This window comes from Megalops cyprinoides, chromosome 4 (genome assembly GCF_013368585.1).
Source record: "Megalops cyprinoides isolate fMegCyp1 chromosome 4, fMegCyp1.pri, whole genome shotgun sequence".
Classification (NCBI taxonomy): domain Eukaryota; kingdom Metazoa; phylum Chordata; class Actinopteri; order Elopiformes; family Megalopidae; genus Megalops; species Megalops cyprinoides.
The window spans coordinates 30664475-30679513 of NC_050586.1; the positions used below are offsets into that span (position 1 = coordinate 30664475).

Genomic DNA, 15039 nt, shown 5'->3' on the forward strand with positions numbered 1-15039 from the left:
AGGCATTACAAGCCAAACCTTGCCAAAGGATACATTTCATCCTCTTCCCCTGTTATTATTCAGTGACTGGTGACGCAGTGCCTTCTGAAGTGAATCTTTGGGGAGAGTTGTGTGTGGGTTGTAGAAAGTGGTGATTAGGACCCGGTAATCAATGGGGTCTGTCTGATCAGAGATGAAATACAGAGCAGCAGGCCTCTGTTCTCTCCACCTTGATGACAATCCCGGCCAGTGTCCTGAGTTCACGCTGAGCTGTGATTTGCTGTGGAGCCTGTCTGATGGTGAGATACCATCAAAGAGTGGCATTTGCCCTACTGAAGGGAGGACAATGTTTCTGACTGACATCTTAGTGATCAGTGGGTGAACTGGACCTTTGCTTGTGGGTTTTCTGAGCCAAAACTTAGGTACCAATTAGCTATGGTATGTTTGAGGTGGATGTGCTGTCCTTAGGGAGTGCTTGTGTAAGCAGATGTAATGCCTGGCCTGGAATCAGCTGATTACAGAGTCCAAGTGCCTCCTCTGGGCCTCTCCAGGTGGAGGTTTCCACATACCCCCCGTTTACCCCTCTGGGCTGTGGGAAAGCAACTCCTCATCTACAGAGGCCTTGGAGAAATTAGCGAGCACTTTTTTTTTCCCTTCAACCAAGTGGTCTTTCACACAACAAGCTGTCAGGTCCATCTCGCCTGCAGAAGATCACTCAGTGACATTTTTCTGTTTTTCTTCCGAGGCTGAAAGATCCTCTTAATTGGTGCTCCAGTGCGTTTATGTCCGGATGGGTCCCCAAACACCCCCCCCCCCACAGACAAGCTGTTGGCACGTATAGGTTTGATTTAGTGCGTTGCGATTGCCGTCAGAGAAACCAACTGCAGTGTCAGGAGGAAGTCTTTCGCAACTCTCTCGTTCTACTGGAGGCAGTTTGGTACAGTGCACTGATGGCACACGTCTACACTCAGTTATGTGCTTACTGTAGTTCAGGCAGGGAGACAGACGACTGGGCTGTCGGGTTTGTTTGTTTACTACTCTCTTAGCTTTCTGTCTCTAGAGAAATTGTTGCAATATATATGCTATTCTGTGATGATTATACAAACCAAAAGGCCTAAACAAAACCAAATTTGAACAGCATTACATTAAAATTGACACCCTTTAATTCTGTTTCACCTCCTGTTTGCACATATTTTATGAGCCGGTGTAATAATTTACATGTAAACTCAATCAGTGCTTTTTAAACAAAAGTCCATGAGAAAGTGGATAAATAAGTATTTTTGGTTTTATTATACAGAAGCATCGTCTTCTCTGTGCACAGAGACCCAGAAAAGGAACACTGTTAATGCGAGTAGTAGTGTATGAGGGACCACTTAAAACAGCCCAAGTCATCGTTGTTGTGGCAAGACTTTATTTTTCATGACAAAAGTTCAGCTGCAATTAGGTGTGTTCTCTGGGTGCTTTGTCAGTCATTCCATATCCTTCTCTGACTGGGAAAGACACGCTCTCGCTCGTTGGTGTTTCAGTGAGACATTTCATCTCTGTAGGTAAAGCAGGAGTACCTGACATTGTAAGATAGAGGAACAGAGCAGAAAAGAGCAGTCATTCTGAAACATTGAGGAGAAAACAGGTGTGTGGCCTGCCAGGACATTTCAGGCCCTTACAAAAATGAGAGGCATCCGATGGCTACGTTTGAAGCAAACGGGTTTATGGCAGTGGGAGCTCGACCCCATTGTAACTCTCTGAAGATTTAGGACCCTCCTGCCTTCTGGTCTCCCAGACCATTATTAAACCCCATTGTGCTCCCAGAGGTCAACAATGAGGGGGAAACATCTATATCTATGATAATGACACACTGCTCTGCATAAATGAACATGAACGCAAATGCACATGCATGCAGTTACACATGAACACACACACTATTACAGTTGAACACAAAGGCACAGTGAGGAGGTGACTCCTCTGCCTTTGTCCAGTCCAGGTATTTTAGTTTATATGACTAATTTCCAGGCCTCTCTACCTCCAGGACTTTCTCTGATGTCTCTATCTCTTTCTCTCTGGTAGCCATATAGTGAAGGAAGAGTAATTCTTACCGGAATCTTATAATGAGGCCCATCAGGTGCTGCTGTGTTTCTTTGATGTAGGTGATATAGTGGTGTTTAGTCTAACAAGCATGTACTGCTGTAACCAATAGAGTAGTTACTGTAGTCTGAATCAGCATGATTTTCATATTATATACCTCACCATATCAAAGTAGGCCACTCCGCTCTGATCCACCTGCTTTGAGGTTAACCGTAAACTCCTTGGTCATTTAATGTTTGCATTGTCAGATAATGGGTGTTGGGATGCACTTACATGGCTTATCACAGCATTTAGCGACCTTGACACAGGTCCATAGACATGTGAATTTCATTTTGAAAAGCACCTACAAGAATAATACGTGCACTTTGTCAAGTTTAGCCAGAACTGACCAGAAAAGTGAATGCTTTTTAAGGACCACTTTATTGTTTGGAGGGGACGCTGGATTATTTACCAGCTAATGAATGTTTGTTTTGTTATTCTCTCATCTCCGATAAAAGCCAGTTACAGGAAAATTGCTCCATGCTTGATTTTTAGGAATATAACGCAACCCCAGGGATTAGCATTATGACGACAGAAAGTTAAATAGCACTCTCCGAAATGTCCAGACTGCCTGAGGCGGGCTGGTTTACAGATAAATAAAGCAATAATAAATCAGCTTTTGACACTGCCAGAATGTGAGTAGGCCTCCTCCTTCCCAGCTGTGATGACCCCACTGCCTTTTCACTGCAGGGACAGAGAGCAGTCCACAGCATAGGTCTTCATGGCCACATCCTCTGATGGTGTGCACTTTACAGAGGTGGGGATGGCTGAGTTAGACCAGCCTAAATGAACATGGCTTTCAGCTGCTGCAGCAAGTTCATTTTTGCTTCTAAGGTAACGAGTGGAGGATGGACTTCACTGCATGTGACAGGACGGGGTTTAAGGACGAGATGGCTTTGTGATGTCCTCACTTTGACTGCTACCACAGCAAACTGCAGCTTCTGTCTGTGGGTCTCGTTTTAGTTTAAGGCGTATCTTTTTTCTATATAAACGTGCTTGTACAGACACATGCTCTAACGTGAACTCAACACATCTTGTAAATCCCTCCAGATGTTACAAGACCAGCTGCAAGGCAACATGGATGAACTTTTCTCCACAGTTTCTTTAAGGCTGCAGTGTGTGTGTGTGTGAGTGTGTGAGTGTGTGAGTGTGTGTGTGTGTGAGAGAGAGTGCATTTTGATCATGCATCATAACGGAAATGACCTCTTGTTCCTTCACTGCGTAAAACTTAACTGTCTGATGGTTATTACAGAGGGTAATAGTTTCTGGACAGCAGTCTTTCCCTAAGGAACCCTTGTGCCCAGTAAACACTGTGGCCCCCAAGTCATGATTGACCACATGCAGCATGGTAAAATGCTACTGTTTCTAAATGACACGCAAGTCCCACATGTCACACTTTCCACTGCTCCTTTTAAAGCCATGGAACAGCTGCCTCTTGCTGGATTATTAGTAATGGATTTAGGCACAGGTTGTAGTAGTTTTCTGGAAATCGCCAAGCTGTCACTGCATGCAGCTATTGCCAGAAAAGACGTGTATATTGTGTATGTGTATGTATATGTGTGTATGACATATACTAGCCTTTTGATAACTTTTGTGTCAGGGCTAATTTATATACAGTGCCCACCATAGTCATTCATGCTCTGACATAAGAGCAAAAAAACATGATATAACTGGGGAAAACAACAAAAAAAACTGTATGTTGTATTTTAATCTTAACAGCATGACACAGTTCAAAGTTATATTGTTCACAAATGAATTTTAGTTGTTTTTAAGCAGAGGAAATGATCATTAGCCTACCTTTTACTGTAATATCATTTTTGTCTGCTTATTTAATCAGCAGCTGGCACTGCAGGTATAAATTACTGAGTCTTTCATCTCGGTCTCAGCTCCACATGGACATTATGCCATCTACAGACCCCTTGGCTCCACAGTGTGGGACACATCGTAGTAGCCATCTAGATCCATGGCATAAAACAATCAACAATCAAAAACAATAACAATGACAGCGCAACCAAAGATGATTTGTGCTGTTGCTTAATCACTCTGTAGCTGTTTGCTTTGTGTTTGTCTTGGAATTGCACTGTGTTTAATTCCCAGTGTACTTATCATTAGTTCTAGATATAGCGCCAGGCTTGCATTTTCTCATAGATGAGCTATTTTTGACTGATAATCTCCGTGAGGAATTGGAACACAAAACAGTGTGGATAGCTTGGGTTTTGTAGCCTAATTAATTATTTCTATTTGTTTCTTCTCCTTGACCCCTTATTGAAGAAATGATATGGGTCTCTAAAAATAGACAGTAGGAGAAGAAGTAGGATAAGAAAATGGTCTCCATGGTGTTTCAGGGTCTCAACTGAGTCTCACTATTGACTTTTCATATTGTCTCAGTAGTGTGTCAGTGTTCTCAGATCATTTAAAAGGTTATCATTTTAAACAAATGGTACTATACTGACCCCCATGAAAATAAATAAATAAACTTAAGGACATTACTTAAAGGCATCCCCAAAGGCATCACTCCTTGGTCTCTTGCCAAATGGCTTTGCCAAGTCACATTACATATGGTTGTTGCCATTTAGATAAACACACAGTACAATCCAGGAGGTGGTTTCTGTGTGCTTGATGGTTAGATACAAAATCCCAGTTGCTGTGGTCTAGATTGCAGGTAATTGTAAGAGCAAAGGTCTCCTACTCAAATGATGTTTCCCTTATGGGTTCATCTTATCAGTCACACTTAGTCTGGAATGATTCTCATTATTTTTTCTTGTCTGCCTTCCCTCTTTATAATGAAAGTAAAGGTATATTAGTCTGTTGCAGAGTTGATAATTTATGTATTTGACTATCTTTGTGGAACACTGCGTACCAAAGTGTTCTCTTTCAGAACCGAGAAAACTCATGTAGGAATTTTGTCGTTAGTGATGTTATCAGCCAGGAAACCTGAAAGTGTGAACTGATGAGAAAATTGGGCTCATTAGTCAAAAGCTCTTTTGATACCTGAGGTGCTTTAGGATTTATTTGTCCCTGTTACATAATCTCCCCAAAAGTATATTAGTCATGTCTGACACAGTGTTCCCCATTTAAGTGGAACTTGATTGGGCTATAATGATTTCTGCCCCAGGGTAGTCACACCTTAGGGTTGAGGTTATGTGATCTGGTCTAGCCTTACTTCATCTCTCAATGTGACATTTGCATTTGGAAATATTTTCTTGACAGCAGTCAAATTACTGAGTCATGGGTATGCATTCCAGCATTCTTGTAAGGTTGCAATCTAAATGTGCAGGGTTAGCCTAAATGTGGGTGAGGTTTTGGGAGAGGGCAGAGAACGCTGGAAAGGAGGAAACACAATTCCAGCATCTGTCTGAGTTTGCAGTTACTGAATTCATTAAGACCTCAAAGAGATTTAATGAGTGTGGCAAGCAAATGTAGATAGTCAGCAGATTACACATGGAGTATTCTTGCATTTTTCACATGTAGGTGATGGTGCTGCAGGATATGGTGCATGCTTTTAGTCTGCTTGAGTCATGAGTTCCCAGCCTGGTTTTGCATAATGTTCATGCAGGGTGGATGTAAACTTGCTGGCTCTTTACCCAGCTCCACCACCACATCCTGAGCCCTGGGTTTTGTCAGCCGCAGTGGTGACAGTGAAGTGCGGGTGGCATTGGTAGCCTGTACCCACCAGACTCTTATCCTGTGACCTGACTGCGGAGTGAAGTACACCCCATTGCACGTCACAGTTCCTCCTATGGGGGGCGACAGCAAAGACTGGGAATGTCAAAGGCGATCTGATAGACTGCGGACATATTCCATTCACATTCCAAATTCCAGAACAGCCACAGAAATGTACAATACCATGTCTGTATGAAGAGCTTTCCAGGGTATCACTGTCGGTCATCTCTAGCTTTCAGTCAGTCAGACTGACAGTGTAAATAAGGCAGGCTGCCCCTTTTTCACAGCATTTTGCAGTTTCTTTGTTTCTAGAATTACTGCTTTGGGTTATGTGCATCTTTTTGAGTATAATAGGGCTTTTGCATTGCAGGGAAGCTGCAGAAAAAAATAGTTTTTAGCTGCAGTTACCCCCCCCCCCCTCCACACACACACACACACACACACACACACACACACACACACACACACACCCAACACATGAACCATTTGGTGGGAAATTGAACTCACCTCTGAAAAACCCTTCAATTAGTGTTGTCATGATCTCAATTAAGACAGCAATACGTGATGTCAACTCAAGAGTTAACCAGTTGAAAGATCTAACACATTGCACTCTTGATTACCAGATTTGACACCCTTACATGCCAGCTGCAAATCACTTAGATATACCACAATTTACTCCTTTGCATATAAGAGTGCTGTGCTTTTCTGTGTCCTGTGCTTTTTTAATGGTGGCAAATGGCATTCTGAGGCACAGTGATTTATTGCATTTATATCACTGGGAGGAAATGAAATAATTAGCGGCAAATTGCAATCATTCCGAGGAACCGTTTCAAATGAAAGACGCCTCCTCTGGAATTTGGCAGCGGTGCTGGAGGACTGAGACAGGGCGTTGCCGGCGGAAAGCTCGCCTGATGCTGGCAAACGGCAGCTGAGCCGGGTCTCCGGGAGTCAGGCCACTCGCAAGAGAGGGAAAGGGCGGGAACCGTGGCCGACACCAGGGAAAGTCCCACAGTGTTCACTGCACAGATATGGGGCTTATGTGATGGACTGCATCCACATTCACAATTAAGCATTCATGTGCTTGATTCCCAGAGGTATAAGTAATCTGTACAGAACTTGTGTGGTTATGCTAACATTCATATGGTTTTATAAATTCTTAATTTGAGGGGCAGTGGTGTGGTTTATTGGTTCTAAGGAACAGGTTGCTTGTTTGGTTCCTTGGGGGATCACTGTAGTTGCTTTTTGTAAGCAAAGTGTTTAACCTGAACTGCTACAGTAAAATATCTTCTTGTATGAATGGATGTAAATGATATATGTTTGCTCTGAATAAAAGGTGTCTGGTAAGAAAATAAATACTGGTACATTATGTGCATAACACTGCTTTGTCTCAGTCAATAGATTGCAATGTCTTCAAAATCATTTTGTGATCACATATTTTATGTTCTGATCCACGAGTGTCTGCATTTCTCCTGCTCCCTTATTTCAAGGTTGAATTGTAAGGCAGTTGTATGCACCATGATTAGTCTGGACTTTGAGTAAATATTTAGGTTAGGAAACTCTGGAGCACTGAGAGGTAGTGAATATTGAATTTTCAACATAAATAATTTGCCTCAGAATCACAAACCATCAAAAAATGCTGGCTCTGTCTGAAAGTCCTTAATGAGCTTTATTAAGGCTCCCTTATCAGCAATCAGGATCGTACCGTGCGTAGCATAACTGCAATTACCCACAATGATCTTTGTATATAGAATCATTTATGGATCATTTCAGCAGGAGAGCCAAGATAAATGTCATTTAATTTATACTTGTGTTTTAAATGAAGAAAAAAATAAGTAATGCCACTCAGTAATAGTGCAGTAGAGATCTGCATCTTCTCTCTGTCGTAGACTGCAGACTGCACGGTGTGGGATGAATTTTGGCTTCTCTCGGAAAAAACCATGGCCAATGGGACAAATGCGATTTGGGATCTGGGCTAATGCGGTCAAATCCTTCATCAGTCAGGCTCTGAGTTTTTTTTTAGTGGCTTTCAGATGGACAAAGGAAGAGGTGCTTCATCCGTTTCTAAACTCAAGGTAGATTTTCGGAGCTGAGACATGTTTAGTTCAGCAAGCTTTGTGATAACTCCCTCAGTTCCTTCAGTTGCCCACTAACACATTGGTATATACAAACTAGCAGACACAGACAAATCTAGTTTATAATGTTCAAATATTGATCTGCATTTACTGTGTTCTGCATTAAACATGAAAATGAAAAAAAAGAAAGAAAGGAAATTAGATTTGTTGAATAGTCCAGGGTAGTAAGCATCATAAAATTATGTCAAATATGTCACCTTTTTTATTCAGTTATTAGTAATTTATTTGTTCTGTCATACATGTTCAGAGATTTTCCATAGTCCTGCTTTCAGAGTGATGGCTGGCTTTAAGGTACAGGGTGTGGTGAGGTAATCAAGGCTGCTGCAGCATTTTATTCACCCCTTTATTGTATCCTGAATGTGGGTCAATCCTGGGTGTGTCCGTCGTTCCAGCTGCAAGAGAAGTGCATGGAACTTTTACTCCAAACTCAGAAAAAAGAAGTCCAGCAGATATCCAGCATGTTGGTAGTTCCTAAAATGAGAAGCTCTTCAGTTCCAGGTTTGTTTTAGTGTGTCATAAAGTTGTACACAAATAGTTTTTTACAGTTTTTGTATTTGAAATGTATGTGGCAGGTTAGCTACAGGGACCCATGAACTGAATTGCGAAGAGCGGGGTTCCGCATGAGGACACGTTTGTGTATGAAATCAGATATAACAGACCTGTTTGGAGTCTGACAGCAAATGATCCAGTAAGCTTGTGAGCGTGTGGCCACCGCTGCTCAGCGTCAGGGTAATATGGAGATGACGTCTGCTGTTCATGGATCAGTGGCGAAGGAAAGGGCGATGTGATTACCCGCATTTGTTTAATTTTGTAAGGAACACCGCGTCTGGTTTTTCTGTTTGTGGTGAACGTGGAAGGAACAGGGAAGCAAAGGGTAGTTAAAACAGGGATGCATATATGCCATTAAATAAGGCTGCGCAATACTTCATATTAGCAAGAAAAAGCTTAGATATTCACAGCTAGGTCTGAAAGCAGATTACAGGTAAGAGAACGGTGCCGAGAGGAAGTGCTCCTTTTGCGGCTCAGACATATTGGTTGCGGTGGAGGTGAATCACCACTTCTTTCTCAGTGAAGCTCTTTGAGGCTTATGAATACAGGCTGTTGTATTCATGTCTTAATCATCTCCACTTTCACCACTCATACTGAGTAAGACATTCTTGCATAAGCCTCCAGCGGTGGGGTTTAGTAGCGTGTGAAGTCGGGCAGAAGCAAGATCTGGACCTTGCGAGTCGTGATAGCATTTAGGGACAAGAGTGGGTTCAGAAGTCAGCGTTTAGAGTGTCGGGATCCTCCTGCAGTGTACGGTTCTACCAACTACCACATTTACAGACAGAGTTTGTCCCATCGTAGCACCATCCTCAGGGTGTCTTCTTCAGGAATAGTAGCCCATCACTACCTCGTCAGACCTCAGAAGGCCATGTTCTGAGATGCAGGTATACCAAATTAAAACAGAGATGCAATGAAATCACCCCTCCAGAGACTCCCGCTCTGCCAGCTTGACTTCATTTCCCTTCCCTCGCGAACAGGGTCCCTGTTTACAGCGCCACAGAGGCCCGTGAGAAGGGCGGGGCACATTGAGATGATGTCACCCGCTCCCGCTCTGGTAGACGACTGGGTAATGACAGCCTCTCACTGGCAGACTGGACACTGCCAGTGAGGGGCAACATTCTGCCTCTTTTTCTTCCCCTCTCTCTTTCTGTTGCTTTCTCTGCCCTTCTCTGTCTTTTTACCAATTTCAGTTTAATTCAGTTCAATGTGCTTTATTGGCATGACAAATGTACCCATTTGTTTTGCAAAGCATTATACAAAAATGTGACAATAATGAACAACAACAAATGTATAAAATTTCATTTCTAATTTTGATAATCTACCCTGTTCCTCTTGCTGTCTCTGAGTGCTCCTCTCATCAGCACAATTTTTAGACATAGTGCTGGCACTTTGCTCAACCTGGGAAACCTTCCATAAGGCACTGGAGATACTACAGCCCTGTTTATACATGAATGGTGAATGCTTTTTAAATGCTGGATAACCAAGACACACAAGCCATAGCACTATGCTTAATATGCTGTACATACAGCAGGGGAATATTCTGGGCTCATCACACCATTACTAGAACCCTGCAGCTTACCTGACTGATGTCTCTGATTAAACAGTTTGGGCAGGTGACTCCCCGTAAGGTCCAACTGGATGTGTTTGTCAAAGGCTGCTGGTTTTGAGCCACTAGACAGGCTGTGTTTTGGTTCTGTCTAGGAGCAGAGGCAGCTAGGGTGTGGAATAGAGCAGATTGTTATACTGTGTTTAACAAGTCAATCTGCGTCAGTCTTCTAATGACCTGTTGAAAGTAAAAATGAAACGAATTTATGTTCGTTTGAAACATTTGAAATGAAAAAGTGTCTGCCTTCTATATCTATTAAACATTTAATCACCTTTTTACCGTTGAGTCAGACAGTTTCAAACATTACATTGCACAGTGTAAGCTGTGTGCGATATGTGAGTGGATGTGTGAGTGTACAGCTGTATTGAAGACCACTCCAGGGAACTGCCCCACAACAAAGCCCTTCAGATAGGCGCCATGCATTATCTCCCGGGCTCTTCTCACAATGGACAAATAACAATCCAATACCAACTCATTGGACGTCCAAAAACTCCTCCAAGGGTCCGCATCCTTTATCTCTATGGGAATGACCTGTGGTCATGGGATCACAGTGGGCTGTCATTGGTATTTCATGGCCACTGTGCTTGGAGGGTGTTGAGAGCCTTCTTCCTGGATGCTGGTGTGTCTGTCTGAGGGGAGGGAGAGCAAGACGCTCAGAGATAGGGCCCCTCTCATCCCCCTCATCGATAGTGTGTCTCCATTTTGGAGAGAGAGGGGAAGAAAAAAGGCCAACACGACAACATAAGGATCCATAAGCACCCCATTATCTCTCTGAGTGGCCTTGCGTTTGAAGTGGATGTACACTCTGTTGTTGAGCACATATTGAAAACCCATATAAGGGGTTGGCTTAGTGTGCGTTGCTCTGCCACTGAGTGTGTGTCCTTCTGCCTGGCAGGAGGACACACTGTTCACCACTACTGTTCACCACAGCCACTGTTGGAAATATCATTAGCACTATGAGTACACAGGGGATTTGTAGTCTAGGCATGGCACTGCCCTTAAGTATAATCCCAAGCCCTTCACACATGCCTCATGGGTTTGTGATGGATGCTTTAAACCTTCCTGTGGAAATGTATGTGCACGTGTCGCGGCTTTATCGCAGTGACATTGAGCCTTTAAATCCAAAGTGCAGTCAATTCCAGCTTCCTGCGGAAAGAAAAGAGAGATTGATGTTTTATTTTAGCTGAAAGTGAAATGACTTTGGCGAGGACGCATTGAGAGATGCAGACTGATCTGTGTGGATTGTCTTTGATTTCTCAACGGGAGAGGCCAGAGTGTGTGTTTGAGCCAGGAGTGTCTACAGAGATGCACGGTGACCACGTCTGACCTCTCTGTCTTTCTCTTCTCTCCCTCTCCCACTCTCCATCCCCTTATCCTTCTGCTTCTCCCTATCTCTGCCTACCCTTCTAACTTCTAACCCCGTCTTTCCTCTTTCTCTTCTCTGCACTCCCCACTCACATCTGCTTTATCACATCTCGTCTTTCTTTCTCCCTCCCTCTTCCTCCCTCTTTGATGTTCCCTCTCTCCTTAATGTTTCCATCTTATTATCTGTCCATTCTCCCACCCTCTGTGCCTGTCCTGTCCTCTTCATTCTTGGCTTCTCTGTCCCTCTCTATTCCTCCCTCTGTCTCCCTCCCTCTCTATCTGATCTCCCACTCCGTCTGTCTCCCCCTCTGTCTCTGTCTCTCCTTCTCTTTCTCTCTCTCTCTCCTTTTAGTTCAGACTTGGATCGGTGGAGCTGCAGCCGTCTCCAGAGCCCGATCAGGTTATTAAAGAGCTCATTAGGATCGGGCTGGACCGCGGCAGCGAGCTCAGGGCCAGGAACCAGCACCTGCAGGAGGAGAACCAGCGGCTGAAACGGGAGCAGGACCGCATCACCGCAGAGTAGGCGCCGTGCCGTCCGCCTGCTCTCGCCCCACCCCGCCTCCGCCATCACGCGCCCATGCGGCTGTCCGCGCCAAAACCATTTTCCACGTGGATTGTGCTTCACCGGGACGGGAACGCTTGGAGCAGATCGCAGCTTAGCTCTTTTTGGAATGCTTCCCCCCGGCTGCTTAACTCTGGTAACAGATGCCGGGGTACTCCTCAGTACCACTGCCATGAGGCAGTCACACTCCATCGCTACGCAATTATGATGTGGGTGTAACCTGGTTGCTGAGCGCCGTCATCGGAGCAAACTGCAGAAACCGCCCCCCAAAATACAATGCCTCTGTTTTCTCGGAATTGAGAGCCATAGAAAGTTTAAAAAAAAAAAAGAGAGAGGAAAAAAGAGGGTTTTGCGAGGAGCTTAATTTACCCCGCGCTGCGTTACTCCAGGTGACGTGGTCTGCTCTCGATGGGAGAGACTGCTGTGGGACCGCCCTGTGTGTAGTGATTTCACGCTGTGCTAAGAGCTGTTGCTAAGTGGCCTTTGCCCCTTGCCCCTTGCCCCTCCTCTCCCTCTGTGCATTCTTTCCTCCCTCTTTCCTCGTCGTGTGCCTCCTCACCCCTGTGCTCCCCACCCCCCAACCCTTGTCTTAAAATGCAGTGCCCTGCACCCTTCACCTGGCACCTGTCTCTCCTCTCCATAGTCTAAACTCCCAACATCCCTTTGTCCTCACCCTCCAGCCCTTTTTTCGCTCTGTTGCCTTGCTTTCTCTTGACCTTCACCTAGTGTTCCTCTCCCCTCATCTCCTGCCCGCCCTTAGTACGTTTCACTCCTTGCCCAGTCCCCCTTTCTCTTTCATTAGTTACCCCTTTCCCATTGCCTGGTGCCCCTGTTCTCTCTCCCCTCTCCCCTTTATCCTGTCTCCTTGCCAGATACCCAGCTACCCTTTCCCTTTTCCCAGCACCCCCTCTCCTCACCGCTCATCCTGCACCTGAGTCCTACACCCCTCGCCTCTCTCCCTCTCTGAGCCGTCTCCCACTCAGTAGCCATGTTCCCTGCCCCCACCCCCACCCCGCTCGGGCTGGGCGCTGACCTGAGGACCAGCAATGACATCATGGCCCGGATCCCATGTGAACCTTTCGCTGGCCCCTCCCAGGACCTGAGGAGTGGGAATTTTACTCCCTGTACAGAACAGGGCGGGGCCCAGGGCAGGCTCTGTTTGCTCCCATTTTATTTATTTTCCTCGGGGTCGGACGCCAAGCCACGCCACAGAAGCCAGACAGCTGCGTGGCTCATGTCTGGCCTGGCGGGGCGCTGACCTCACCCCGCCAAGCCGTCGCTTTTTGCCGCTTTGCCTCGCTGCGTGAGAACAGCAGCAGACGCGGTGATAACTGAATGTCTCCCTCTGTCTCTTTTTCCTCCTGTACGTCACGTTTAACCATCTCGCACTGACACAGGGGCCCTCTGTCCGTCCGAATTCACACGGTGACGTTTTTTGGTGTTCTCACCTACAGAAAATGAAATAAAAACATAAACAGGCTACAAGTGTGGGATTGTTTTGTGTAAAAGTGACTGGCATCTTTCCACGGTTTGTGAAGCAAACCAGAAGCCTACGTCTTCTCTTCTGATTTTATTTCTGAGTTGGTACATAGAGAGGAAAAAGTATGTGGATGTCTTTATTAACTTAATTCCGTATAAATGGAATCATTTGTTGAGGGTCAGTGTCAGCCTATTTTTTACTTTTCCTTATACCAAGATAAAGGGGTGCGTGAATGAAAATATACAGTATGAATGAATGAATGAGCTAATGGAATGATATTTGAAGTTATGAAATTGCTCATTCACTGCTGAGATATGAACTGTATTTCACAAATGGTAAATTTCTCTTGGCCACAGCACTTGTTGATTCTCAGGTTAAGCTTCCCATCATGGACTTGACTTAATCAGTATGCGTTTCCATAAAATCTTTGTTTTCATCAGTCCTCTTTGCCTTTGCGGTTCAGTTCCCCTGTAAGCAATAAGTAAAAATACCACTGCGCTCCTTTTTAGTGAATTACAGTACTTTCCATTCTTGACTCCCTTGTCCATCTGGTGTAGTTCACATTTGATCCACTCCTACAGCTGGACATGAGCAGAGCGTTACCATGCTAAGGCTGCGGCCTGTTCGCCAACCTCTAGGCCGCAGAGTGAATGTGTCATCCTCATGTCTGGCTCCGCAGGCTGGAGGGATATGTGGAGGCCAAGGAGAAGCTGGAACAGGACCTGTACACGCGCTTCGTCCTGGTGCTGAACGAGAAGAAGGCCAAGATCAGAGGCCTGCAGGAGGAGCTCAGACGGCTGCAGGAGGCCAAGGAGGAGAGGGCACAGAGGTAGCACGCTCTAATATGGCTTCATCCCATATGCTTTGAAATCATGCAATATGGTATGAGAGCCAACATCTCATATGGCATTAACCAGTACGCTTTGAAATCATTCAGTATGATTCGGTGAGGTCCATTACATTGCATTCATTTAGCAGACGCTCTTATCCAGAGCGATTTCCAGCAGAATAGAACAAAGTGTCCATTCAAGTTAAATGAGCAGTGTCAGACCAGGCTAACAACACTCTCAGACCAGTGAGTGTTAGCATAACACTATTCAAGGCCTACCACAATCTGACCAGGCAACGGAAGCCAAGTATACTATAATACATCAGTCACTAACACAAAATCCGGATATGGCAGAAAGTTTTTATATGTTTATATAGAAACTTATTTTTTAATATTTTCACTTCTTCCTCTTGTTAAAAGTACTAATTTAGCAAGGGCGTGTTGGGTTTTAGTGATGGCCAAAGGGCTGTGGTTTGTGGTCAGGGTCATTATGTTCCACACTGTGTTTGTTGCTGATGGTGTGTGGATACGCTACCTTTACTTCCGAGGCTGAACAAGACACAGAGAGAGGTCACAAAAAGTGCACAATATTTTCTGAAGAAAAGTTCACAGGAAGCTAGAAGTGGAAACACAATAAAGTGAACACTTCTTCCAAGAGCTCATGTAATACAGAGTCACACCTTCTGCAAACTGCTTGTTGCATTTAGAATGTCTGACATCTTTTTCTAGCTCTTGTTAAACTTTTCCGTTCTA

The 15039-nt window shown here is 44.7% G+C and overlaps 1 protein-coding gene across 1 annotated transcript in view; it reads left to right on the forward strand.

Moving 5' to 3' along the window:
* LOC118777112 (DNA repair protein XRCC4-like) overlaps nucleotides 1–15039 on the forward strand; it is a 74909-nt gene that overhangs the window by 29871 nt on the left and 29999 nt on the right. Inside the window, exons 4-5 of the mRNA XM_036527847.1 lie at nucleotides 11768–11934; nucleotides 14137–14286. Of these exons, the coding sequence (XP_036383740.1) occupies nucleotides 11768–11934; nucleotides 14137–14286 (317 nt within the window). The remainder of the gene's footprint in view (nucleotides 1–11767; nucleotides 11935–14136; nucleotides 14287–15039) is intronic.